Source organism: Choristoneura fumiferana, chromosome 25 (assembly GCF_025370935.1).
Source record: "Choristoneura fumiferana chromosome 25, NRCan_CFum_1, whole genome shotgun sequence".
Taxonomy (NCBI): Eukaryota; Metazoa; Arthropoda; class Insecta; order Lepidoptera; family Tortricidae; genus Choristoneura; species Choristoneura fumiferana.
Window position 1 is genome coordinate 4,833,716 of NC_133496.1, and position 13,137 is coordinate 4,846,852.

The 13,137-nt window shown below is 38.3% G+C and overlaps 2 protein-coding genes across 2 annotated transcripts in view; one reads left to right on the forward strand and one right to left on the reverse strand.

Annotated features, from left to right (window-relative positions):
- Nucleotides 1–13,137, reverse strand: part of tws (protein phosphatase 2 regulatory subunit tws) — a 56,478-nt gene that overhangs the window by 27,848 nt on the left and 15,493 nt on the right. The window contains exon 2 of the mRNA XM_074107465.1: nucleotides 1,672–1,830. Coding sequence (XP_073963566.1) covers nucleotides 1,672–1,807 — 136 coding nt within the window. The 5' untranslated portion in view covers nucleotides 1,808–1,830. The remainder of the gene's footprint in view (nucleotides 1–1,671; nucleotides 1,831–13,137) is intronic.
- LOC141442464 (cytochrome b-c1 complex subunit 6, mitochondrial-like) lies at nucleotides 534–9,409 on the forward strand. Its single transcript, XM_074107471.1, has 3 exons — nucleotides 534–687; nucleotides 6,423–6,468; nucleotides 9,228–9,409. Exons 1-3 carry the CDS (start codon nucleotides 646–648, stop codon nucleotides 9,386–9,388), a joined length of 249 nt encoding a protein of 82 aa, XP_073963572.1. The 5' UTR covers nucleotides 534–645; the 3' UTR covers nucleotides 9,389–9,409.

Here is a 13,137-nt window from a genome sequence, read left to right on the forward strand (position 1 = left end):
TGGAGTAATAAATACGTTGATAAATAATGTGGACATGGTATTGACGTAAATTCATAGTTCTAAAGATGTTACATGACAATGAAATGTAATAAATTAAGTAATTTGAGTCATACATGTAGTAAACAGAATGTAACGTTTTTTTCTCCTTATTTATTTGGCTAAAAAAATTAAACGGACAAATTAGTACTACGTCACTAATATTTTTAACTGTTTAGTAGATTTTTTCTTATACTGGTAACACAGTAAACTCTCATGTCAAAACGGAATATTTGTGTTGAAAGCCGTAGTTTGAATGCGCGCATTTCATCGTAGGCCCAGTGCTGCCATCTTGTGATACTCTTTCGAATCGAATTAGAACTAATTTGATAACAACCTTGATGAAATACATTACACAATAGAATTTAAAAAATATTTATATACTGCTGTGGAAATAAAGATATATGTTTATTAAATTGCTATTCTCGAATTTATTTTTCCTCGTCTGTCTGCTTTTATTTAAGACAAGTTCGTGTACTTTGAGATTGCAAGCAAACGATTGAAAGAACGAACGTCACAATGGCATGGCATTAGCAGATGTTCGTTTATTTAAAATTTAGCGGCGGTTGGAGAACTTTATTTTAGAGAGGTTTATTAATTGAATTAAAGATGAGTGAGGGTGAGGCTGAGGAAAAGGAGATGTGGGATATGGTAAGCTTTCAAATAAATAAAACCTTATAAGGCATTTGCTATCGAAGAAAGGTCCTTCACCTTGATAAAGCTAAAATTTAAGAGCTATTTACGTCATTCATTACCTACTCGTTCAAAACTCGTGGATAGCTTGTACGGGCTGCACGAAGAAGTAATCTCGTGACCAAAACCAAGGCCAAGCAAACCAAATTGTGTAAGTAAGAAAGTAAACCTTACGTTTAATTTGATTTCCGGAAAACCAGCACGCAAAGAAAACTGTACGGCTCTACATACTTACTAATGCGAGTAGGGAAGGCGCCACTGTCTTTAGCTTATAGTAGAGTTTATATAAAGTAATATAAATTCAAAATTTGACCACCAGAACTTACAAAATTGTCTGGAACCTGCTAATGAATAGTTTGTTGTTTCTTTATTATTAGGTTACGCTTGATTGGAGCGCTCTTTTTCGCTTTTTAAGGAATTATTACGTGTAATAGAGTGCCTAATGATTTATGTAACTGGTGAATAACATGTGTGATTTTAATTAACGCAGCCACTGGCTTTCACGCTTTTTTCCCATGGTGTGACATACTTTAAACCTTTTCTGGCGAACAAAATAAAAATACTAGGTTGTGCCATCAGCCTCATTTGTAATGAGATAAGAACCCCTGAGACTCGCGATCACAATCAAATGACAGTACTTAAGTACTGTCATTTCATTGTGATCGCGAGTGTCAGAAACTTTACGGAATTGGCTCTCTGATAAATTATAGAATGTCCTCTGAGCTCACTTCGATATCTCTTTCTATATGTGTAATTCTGTGCCCTTGTCACATAATATACGGCTTAATATAAATAAAGTGATAAAGGCGAATATAATTCAGTGCGTGGCAATATTTATGGCTTCTGACTTCCTCTGAACAGAAACGATACTTAGATAAGCTTCCGAAGCCATTTTATAAAAAAAAATCAAAAGGCAAAGGGAGTATATAAGCTAACTCTTACCGTTTTTATGCCCGTGGTCGAAAATGATGCTGAGTTTCTGCAGACTGTTGTGCCGGGCCTCCGCAAAGAGGCGCCTTTTGTTCTTGGGCGAGGACTGGGCGGCGAGCGGGGAAACTACCATAGTCGTGGTTGCCATGCCTTCACCATGACACGAGGAAGCTGAAACAAGATGGGTATTTTAGTAAAAAAGAAACATCCTAAGAAAGTCTAGTCCGTCAGTTGGATTATCAATTTATCAGAAAATATTGCACACACATATTTTTGATTTTGTCTAGCAAAGTTCCACGAGATGTCACGCCGTAAAGGTAAAAGTAACGTCGACTTCATAAAGTCGATGGCTGACGTTGGTATTTTTAGGTTATTCTTTGATGACGTCTCGTTCTCCCTCTCCCGAACTTTGACGAGCTTTCATCCTGGGGTAATACACGAAAATATTAAGAATGAAAGCGGTTTAGTATGTCTCTTTTGGTGAAATAAATTATATTGTACCAAATTTTTTTGTAAGTGTTTTAAAAACAAAATTATTGCTTTTACCATATAGCAGTGAGAAAAAAATATCACAGCTATGAAGGGTTAATGGAGAAGTATAGGTACTTAATATTAAATATTCTGTCGAGGAGGAGGCTTATGCCCGACAGTGGAACGTACCTATTTAAGCTTCGTTGATGATGATGTTAAATGTGGCGTATCAATATTATTTGTTTTTAAAGCTAGTGCGTCAAGCACATAAGTAAGCATCAACAATAATGACTTGACCTATAGGAATTCACAAAAGACAAAGGATTACTTTCAACCGGAAAAAAAGCGATCAGAAACTTTACAATAGTTTTGCAATCGTGCCTGTCTAATTCTCATACAAACAAACTCGACACGATTTCTCATACAGCTAAGTCTGTTGTTTGCCAATCTTTGCTGTATTCCAAATATTGTTGCTCGTAAGGCAATAATTATATTGACAGGAGTTGTTAGTGTTTTGTTTAACATTCACGCGTTCATCATAACCTAATTATCAACCAATTTGTTCTGCTTGTTCCAACTGGGCCTGCCTCTCGTGTGTCTACTGCTACGCGCTAGCTTTAAGAGCTGGTTCCCACTTGTCGGATGTCGGGCCCTGATCCCAATCAGGTTTTTCCAGTGGCAGAACATTTTGTATGAACCTCTTCACTCTTGCCCGAAACGATTTTCCATAGAAATGACCGACATCCGACACGAAACGGATCCGACCCCCGACAAGTGGGAACGGGCTTTAACCCTTGACCGAGGTAGGAGATTGGTCTACACCGCTTCCGCGTCTCAAAGAGCGCCATCATAATCTTATTCTGCACTGAAAACAGGAAAATCCCTCCTCCTCCTCTCTTCCTCTTTTGCCCTCTGGCGCCTCTAGCGACCACTCGTCTGCTCTACCCCATAGGGCTGGAGCTGGTGCCTAGTAGTTGAAAGAATGCTTGCATGTTTTTGTTACACAACACATGCCTTTATAATGTAATTTCTTGGTCCAGATCTATGTAGCATTTAAATCATAGAACCTTTGACTGTGCTCATTGGATTTTTGTATGCCTAGTTTGATCTTAACATAACTCTACCGTGGTACCATGGGTTCAAATGAAAACTAAAAAACCCCAGCCCCTGTGTGCGTGTCCCTGCGTGCACGCTTGTATACAAGTTTCACGCTAAAACTGCTGGACAAAATGAATAAAATTTGGTAAGAATACTCCATTTATTTTGACATTTGAAACTTAACGGTAAAATTTGCACACGTTTTTTAAATGAAGCAACGAAACTATTTAAAATTGTGTTAACTTCTGTAATAAAAACATAGTAAATACCGCTAATAAATGTACCTGTAGGTTTTTAGTCCATTTGTGTTCGAAATACCGAGAAACATGTATTACAATTTGACCGTTAATTCAAATCTTAAATTAAATGGAGTACAGATATGTAGTTAATATTTTTCTCCACTCGTTGACGCAAGTGAATTCGCTAGTAAAGGCTAAATATAATATTAAAGCATCCTTTCCCGTTATTTACCCAGTAAATCGCAGATATTAATACAATATTAATAAAGTGGTAAGGGCGGTAAGGTTACTTAATTAAACCTTCGTCTTATGGTTTCGTTAATCGATAACGCTAAAACTTAATTAAGTAAGTAGAACTAGGACAAGTTCACTCGGATTCTACTCACTCACTTATAATTTTATTGTACAGTCGGTTTCCTAAAGTAACCACTTTTCTATGCAACTAGTATGAAAAAGTGTGACATAAGTTAGGGAGGTTAGGGGGTTCGTACAATCGCACTATGATTTGGTACTAACCGCCAAGTGAATTTATGTCCAACAAGATTCTATTGTCAGACAGGGTACAGATGTAGTGAACAATCTTTTGCCATCGTATTTTCTCGGAAAAGTTCGTATTTACTTGCTATCTCAACCAGCTTACTGAAGTTTACTGGAGCTAATTGAGATAGCAAGATATTTTACCAATGTAATTTACCGTTCAACTGGCCGTTTATATATGCGTACCGTACCTACTCGTACACTTGTAACAGTTATCAGGACTTGTTCTACTGCTTGTTCACTATAGTTGTCTAATCTTTCTTTTCTCGTGAATCTGTAGTCTATACAGGGTGATTTCGGGGTCGTGGAGCAACGAATGAGCATCAAACATACTTTTATCAAATGATCACAATAGGATAGGACTAAACGTATTATATGCCTTAGTTTGTTTTGTACAGCAATAAAAAAACGGGAATGAATGGAGATTGTGGTCACCCTACTCTTTCAATCTTTATTTTCATGTTGATTGATTTCGACGTAATGTGACATTATTACTCATAACTTCTTAAGTATTCTAGCAAAGACGGTTAGTTTTGAAAAAGGTTGGAGATTAAAAAGTAGGGTGACCATAAATTTTTAGTTATAAAGTTTTTAACATTAAAATAAATGAATACCCATAACTGATGTCCTATGTACCCTTAGTGTAAGTTTTCGCTTACAAAATACGTCTCGATCCCGTTCGCGTAAGGCACTTGTCTCACCGCCAGCGAGGAAACGATTGGCTATTTTCTCGCTCAAGAAACGAACAAAAGATATAAGATCCTGTGTGAGTAAAAGATACACATATATTACTTAATAGTTGATCGCTGGCTGTTCACACTGTCGGCGAGAACTCGCTCTTACATCTTTTGTCGCAGCGACAAGAGCTATAAAACTCGCTGAGCTATAATACTAGCTCAGCGATGTCAGCTTGGCGGCCGCCCCGCTCGAGCGAGTCAAGTGGAGCGAGTAATCGCCCGTCGCACTCGAACACTCGCTTACAGCCAGGGACAAAACTATACTCGCTTCTCGCTGCTCGCCCACTCGTTTCTAGTTACTCGCTCTACTCGCTTCTCGCTCATCGTCGGCGGTGGGACAAGTGCTCAATTTGTATGGAAACACGAACATCGCAAACCTTCCGCTAGAGGCGTTGTTCGTGCTTAAAACTTACACTAAGGGTACAGTATTTAAATTAAAGCATAAACAGTTCACGTCGCAATCATTTACTGAGTCAGAAAATAATAGTTGGAGTCACGATCCCGAAATCATCCTGTTTAAAATGTCTAAAATACGGTCATGACCATAATAATGAAGTACGAAGTACCCTCCTAAATGTGAACGACATTCTGCTTAATTGCGTTTAATAAGTTTGGCCGTTCTCAATGAGAACCGACTACAACCGATTCCATGTGAATCGCTGCAGTTTCAATTAAAAATGCGCTACAAAGTAACAAGCATGCGATTCATCTTCGTTGTAACTCTTATGACAAAACATATAAGGATCAATAACGCAGAAGACTTAAATCTGTCGCTGATGCAGTATGGGGTCCGTGGACACATATTTTACACCAAGGGTGCTGCCGTTACCATTCAAATAACACACATCTCGCTGGCTCCGCAGAAAACCAGCGCCGTTGACAACGCTAGTCGTGCCAACGGCACCGCTGAGTGGAGACCATTTCGGCTTCACATCATTATTTGTTTGTTTTTGTATTCTTTATAATTTTGTAAATGTGTTTTCTCTTTTTTTTGTCATGATGTGTTGGCTGAATAAACATATTTCTATTCTATTCTATTCTATTCAAGTGTAAAGTCAAGAGCAAGTTGAAGTTATCACTTGCTTCATAAGCCCTCGACTGTACTATTGCCGATTGTACTTACATACTTTTCCCCATCATCTTACTTCCACTAGCCGCCCCCCTTGATCATCTGTTGGCGACGTCCCTGGGGGGCTACTACGAAAATTCGAAATTGAAGTTCGTATCGCACTGTCCGTCTCACTCCCGTACTAAGTAATATTAGTGTCAGAGCGTGAGTGGGACGACGACAAGATACAAGTTCGAATTTTGCACGTCGTGATATAGAGCCTGTTTTACACATGGAATTTTTTCGCGTCTCGTTTTTAATCGATCGCGAATATGATCGATTTATTTAAGTTTATTGTATTATTCTCCAACTTTACTAGTCTAGTCGCACGACGCTAGGCGCTGTGGACTGCGTGAACCTCTAATTCACCATTAAATTTTTGGCGAAACTTCTAATTAAAACCCGCACGCACACATTTGTAGTATGTTTCTGTATTGTTTAATTGGCTTTATTGTTACATGTTTTGTAATCCTGTATTAGTTAATTAAGCTGTTGGTTATCCGGATAAAATAAAATAAAAATATATCAATGATGACTGTGTAAAACATATCTGACACTTTTTTTCTATTTCAGAATTCGGATGACCCGCTTATCCGAGCTCGCGGCATCTGTATGTTCAGTGAGTTTTATCTTTTGTTAATACACCGTGTTATTTTTGATATCCGTTAACTTTAAGGGAACAATCTACAGGTAAAATGAAGCTAATTTATCTAAGACACTAGTGGCCTAACTCTTAAGAAGATAATCAAGAGTTGAGATACTAATTAATTTTTAGCATTAGTAAAACATCTTAAAGGTTTAATTTATATTTATGATTTTTTTTTCAAAGTACATAACTAATCCTTGTTTAATTCATACATATTTAGCAAAAAAAAGTTAAATATATGGTTTTTTTATGCTTAAGCTCTCTTTTGTGTCAAGTCAATGTCACTTGCCAAGTTTATTTATTTTACAATTTAACAATGAATGTAAAGCCATTGTATCCAAGAAAAGTTTTTTCTTCGAATTTTTTTTAATTTTCGCGAAAAAGTTAATTATCACGTAGTTCATATCAATGAACTGAGTCGTCTGCTGAAGTTAACGGATATCAAAAAAAACACGGTGTATAATATTAGGCATAGGCATAACAACATCCAACTCAAGAGAGCGCTTCTTTTATGGTAGGTAGTGCCACCAACAAGAGAACATGTAATGCCAGCGGAATTGTAATATTCATTATTCTTCTTTTGTGCAATCAGGTTTTCATGTAGCTCTCGTGGCTCTCGTGGCTCTACCTATATTGGAACTGTGTAAAGTGGGTGGGGGGAGCTGAAACGATCACAGCGTTCGCTACGGCTAAAAAGGAAACCAAAATTATTACGTTTTTTTCTTCTTGCTTGACAGTTGTAACACCACCATGTTCAATAATGCCATAGTTGCCACCGCTTTGTGGCGCTGTCGTCGCGCATGGTCCCAAAGAGAATATAACCACTACGTTTTGCACGGTCCCAATAATACAAGGATGTTTTAAAATTCATTTAACAACGAATGTACAGTCAGCAGCAGAAGTGGATGGAAAATTACGATGCTCAAAATGATCTACACACGACTCTACTGCTAAGGTATTATGAGAGTATTTAGTTTAGATCAATTGAGCACCGCAACAGCTTATCCACTTCTGTTGCTGATTGTACAATCGCCATCATCAACATAGAAACTGTCCATGTGTTTAAAACAATCTGAATATTAGTTACGCGTTTCACAATATTATGTTCCTTTTTTTACACAAATCTGACCGTGATTGACCCCTATCTCGCCTGTACCACTACCATGAGTTTACAGTGACCGTACTCGATAGCGACGGCGTAAATTATTTGTATGGAGAATTGTACAGCGCCTCTACAAATAATTTACGCCGTCGCTATCGAGTACGGTCACTGTAAACTCATGGTAGTGGTACTGATGTAAAGTGCAGATGATGCCAAAAGGTGTATCTTATTCAGGGGCGTACCCAGCTTCTGGCCTAGGGGGGGCAAGTCAGATTTTTTAGGTCAGATCGCCCGCACTTGTTTTGTCATACACACTACACAAAGACACCTACATGAAACACAAGGTATATGTAGTGGTTAGGGCAAACACCCGCAAGGGATCCTGCTTCATAGGTAAACGGGGCATAATATATTGTAGAACAAGTTTCTTATAAAGTAACGGAGTAACAGTTCGTGCCGAAACGAGAAACAATTTCTTTAGACATACACTTCGACTTAGAAACGATACCACAGATTATCACATACATGCGTTAACTTGAGGAAATTTGCTCACAAGAACAAATAACAGAACAAATATCTCAAACTAATTCCACAACAAACGCTTTATAATATAAAAACAGTTTCTTGAAGCAAACTGTTCAAATATGCTAAAGAGATACACTTATTAACGAAATTTTCGTTTCCTTTGAAACGAAACCAAGCCGTAGCAAAGAAACTGTTTTCTAAGTAACTAGTATTCAAATATTTATGATTACCTACCTTTCGGTTATCATATATAGAGGGGGGGCGGGGGCAGGTGGTCCGTGCCCGCGCCGCGCCCACCCCAGTATGGTCTAGTGCCCACCCCAGAATGTTGGGCCTATACCGATTCGAAATTCTATAATACCTACTGATATCTTCATACAAAACTCCAGCCCCCCCCCCCCGAAAAAAAAATAATAGATACAGCCAAGGAAGTTCCATAGTTGCTATATAATAATTCATTTATATAGTGAGACAACAAAGATCCATTATTATTACTTTTGCTTATAAAACTATCATTATATTTATATTGGACGAGTGATAGTGTGGTAAGTATTAATAAAATTACCCTACAACCCCTACAATGGAGACTGTACGAATTGAGCTGCGTCAGATAATTTTTTGAGTGCTCTATCAGTTATTATTGTCGATGACTGAGATGACGACAAATGTCATTGCTGAGAACAAGGGGTGACGGGAATGTAAAGTATCTCGAGGAAGTACCTATATAAAACTTTACAGCCACAAATTACCATGACGCATAATATAGTCGCACACATGGCTAACTAACTATCACAGATCACTGTTGTGTTGTGTACTTACTATACAAAGTTCAATATCTCCAAAACGGTTGAACCGATTTTGATGAAACATGACCAAGAACCATCGCTAAAAACCCTGCTTTCAAATGAAAAAAACCGCATTCGAATCGGTCCACCCATTTATGTGCTACGGTGCCACAGACAGACAGACACACATAGCGGTCAAACTTATACCACCCCTCTTTTTGCGTCGGGGGTTAAAAATTATACAGTTTCACTTTCACTACGTCTTATCGTGCTATGAAACTCCAAACCCTTGGCTGATAATGTCCTGACTGCTTCTCCAGAGAACTGCGACGTGCGTAAGATAATCAAGGAGCTCCAGGACTGTCAGACGCGCGTCGCCAACAAGCCGTACACCGCTGAGACCTGCCAGCAGGAGCTCACCGACCTTGTCATGGCCGTCGACCACTGCGTGGGGCACAAGGCGTTCGGCGCTTTGAAATAGCAATAAACTAGATTACCTACGCGCGTGTTTACTTTACTTTCTGACCTTTTTCCCGGTACATAACTAACTAAGTACTTTACTTATCTTACATAAACAGGACTGAAAAGGGCCAAATAATCTCCTATTTAAAACAGATTTTAATAATGAATAGAGGAGGGGTGTTAGGTACAATTGCGACCACAAAACGCGCGAGCCGAGCGAGCTAAACGAGCGCGCTGCGGTAGCGGTCTGCGAAGCGCTAGGAACTACGTAATATATTTAAGAAGTAATATGGCCCTAACCAGTACTGGTTATGTAAAGTGGATATATGCACGGGGAACACGGGACTTTTTTCACGGTGTAAAAGTGGATCTTGACTTGACAGACGGAAGAGCTACTGTCATTGAGTACAGATGGAAAATCGACACCTCGAAATTAGGTACACGTAGAAAGGTAGAAGAAAAAAAAACAATTTGAAAAACAACAACAAGGAAAACTGTACATCCTGAATATCGCCAAAAATGGAATCTGGTCTATTTACGTAGAGTCAGAGAAAATACGATTTGTATAGAAATTTGGTTCTAAATATTTTTCAGCACAATTTAGGTATTAATTTTTGGACCGAATTAAAAATAGTCATTTCAAATGGGCGATTTTCCATTTGAATTGAATGTCAGTAAATAAGTGATCCTACAAAGGTTCCGTTTTTGTCGACTGACGGAACCCTTAAAAAAGAATAAACATTGTTTAGCCGTAAAATTAATAATATGGTCCATCTGGGAAATTGAATACCTACCTACTGACTTACAAACTACCTTCCTGGCTAAGGACGGACAAAGACATCCCATAAAGAGGTAAGTAGTAATATATCTCAAACCGTCACGACATCTCTTGGACGTATGTCCCTTGTGAGGAGTTAAGTATGACAAATGACGGCCCTAAAAAGGTGCTATGCTTTCAGGGATATGGAATTACTTACAAAGTCGCTTCGATCCTGCAATAAAGCATATATCTACCTTAGGCACAGTTATATTGAAGGACTATACTCATTTTATAGTTATCCCTGTGACAGCGTTTTATAATTTAACCTTTAGCTGAAGTAAATTATGTAAGTATATATGAAAGAAAGTTAATTACAGGTAGGTAGTTTCTCAATAACCTAAAGCCTTCTGTCGAAGTTATCGGAAATCAAGAAACACACGGTGTAGGTACAATATGTACAAATACGAATCTTTTGTAAAAGTGTACTTTATGCGAAACTACCATCTAAGCGAGTGAACATTTCAGCAAAATGGGCTTCACCAAGCTAAGCCAGCTGTTACGTTCTTCGAAGGCCACATGTCTACCTTCAATTAAGAGTAAAACATAAGTAAAGCTCATAAAGACGTCATCCTCACTATTGCCGCAATTTATGTCTGCGAATGACATTCCTGTCTGGTCCCACATCCTTGGCGAGGCGTCGCGTCCGACCCACTTTCCGACGTCCTAAAGTTATGTCAGATAGTTATACTTGTGGCTCGGATACACAGGACGAGCCGTGACACAGCTACTGGCTAGGTTCGCTTGCACGCCAGTAGCTCGGATCACCTCTGTGGGTTCAGCGTTCAGCTTGAGGTTTTCAGAAATTGTGATTGTATTGTTCAAAAATATTAGACACGTGCGGCCCTAGAAATAGAGTCGTATCAGATACCTATCCACGCTTTGTTATCAGATATTGGTGCCGGACCCCGTTCCACCTATTCCTACCAGGCTATCTCCACTTGTAGGGATACATGGATTATTTTTCCACCTGTCCCCACTGATCTCTACCGTGGAACCTGTTTAGATGCTCTTATTTTAGTGGGGATACGTGGAAATATTATGTTTTTTTATCACTACTGGTAGAGATAGTTACACAAAATAATTCCACCTAAGTATCTCTATTGAAAGTGAAGTGTTATCTTAAGTGTCTAAATATGATATAAAATCTCTTAAAAATATCGTAAGTATGATAATTTTAATTAGTGGTTCCATTCCACAGCTATTGACCAACACAACAGTGAGTATTAGGTATGTAGGTACTAGGTAAGGTTAAATTACTGGGTCCACGAATGCAGTAAGGAATAGATAAGACGTCCACTTGGCCCTACTAGTAAAGAATCGTGGAAAATAATTCCATATATCCCTACCAGTGGGGACAGGTGGAAAAAAAACATATATACCTACCAGTAGAGATAGCCTGGTAGGGATAGGTCGGTCAGGGGCTGCCGGTGACTCTACCGTGTCAAAGTCATTAATTATTACCTACATTTTGAATAAAAAAATCCGACAAAAACTTTCAACATGCTGTTCAGTGAAAGTAACCCGGTAATATTCCGTTTTATAAACTTACTTGTATGCCAGTAACTTTACAACGCCGACTTGCGCGCTTACTCGCGCTGTGTGACCCAAGCCTACAAACACGTAATCTTAGAACAGCAAAATTGCCAAACGATCCTTGCTCCTTCCTCTTTGGATCCTTGTTTCCTTGCGTTCAAGTTGAAATTTCAGAGAATTTGAAGGGAGAGAAATGCGTTAGCAAGGAGATCGGTATGTTAATAAGGTCTTGATTTTGTTCGGTGAAGCCCAATTAACTAAGGGATGAAGTTTACGCAACTTGAAATTAGTTTTTGTTACACTATTAACGTAAAGCGCCTAAAGAGCTTGTTTGTATCGATTGCGGTAATAAGGATTCCTTTATATAAGAGTAGGTAAACAAGGCAGCTTTGAAGTCATCGATTCATCTTTTTCTTTGTATTGTCCCTTTCCTTTGTATTGTTTTTAATGGAATAACTAGTAATACATACCGGGTGTGGCCTGTAATACGAGCAAAAAATTAAAACATAGATCGAAAATACAAACTGAAATATTAGATGCACAGAACAACCAGAAAAATAAGACCAGCGCTGGGAATCGAACCCACTGGACAGGAGTACAGACACAAATTTCTCCTATGCACCACATAATATCTCAGCTTGCTTGTTTCTTATTTAGTCACTTAAGCAGCGACACTAGCGACATCTATTCTGTAGCCCTCATCGAGAAACTTTACTCCATTGGAACTAACCGCTCACCCGGACAAGAGATGTCGTTATTAAGCAATCAAATTAAGATTGGTTTTTAGAGTTTTTTTGTATTTTTTATTTCAACTCCAAATTTTGTTACTTTTATGGTCATCCCGTAAAACCCATATTGAAATTAAAAACTGAAATATAAATGCATCTACATAACATTTTGAATACTGAAATGCCCAAGAACACATAGCTATTACTGCGATTCAACTTTGTTTGAAGAAATTGACGGTCGCAGCATCTCTAATAAAACAAAAGCTAATAAGTACTTATCCCACGGGGTCAACAAAAATTCCCACTTGGTGTTCTTCATAGGTAATCATAATACAACAAAAATGAAAATCTCGATGTAAGTAAAAATGTATGTATGAAGACACATACAGACATACAAAAATCACGCCTCTTTCCCAACGGGGTAGGCAGAGGCTACATCCTTCCACCTGCTACGATCCTGGCATACAACTCGCTTCCTCTACATTCATCAATCTTTTCATGCATGCACGTCGGTTTAGAGTATTATACTCCTGACCCGACCTTTTTATGTATGAAGAAGCAAAACATAAACAAAATACAATTGACGAACTTTGAGATACAGTCGAGTTCATAAACATGTGAGCAAAACTTTTATCACAAATATCTGAACACGCCATTAACAATAGAGTCGTGTTCAGATATTTTTGA

Bases quoted from the DNA above. Each gene is read 5' to 3' on its own strand.
- LOC141442464 (XM_074107471.1), top strand. From the start codon at position 646: ATGAGTGAGGGTGAGGCTGAGGAAAAGGAGATGTGGGATATG. The intron at 688-6,422 runs GTAAGCTTTCAA...TTTCTATTTCAG, and splicing joins AAAAGGAGATGTGGGATATG to AATTCGGATGACCCGCTTAT. The intron at 6,469-9,227 runs GTGAGTTTTATC...CTGCTTCTCCAG, and splicing joins TCGCGGCATCTGTATGTTCA to AGAACTGCGACGTGCGTAAG.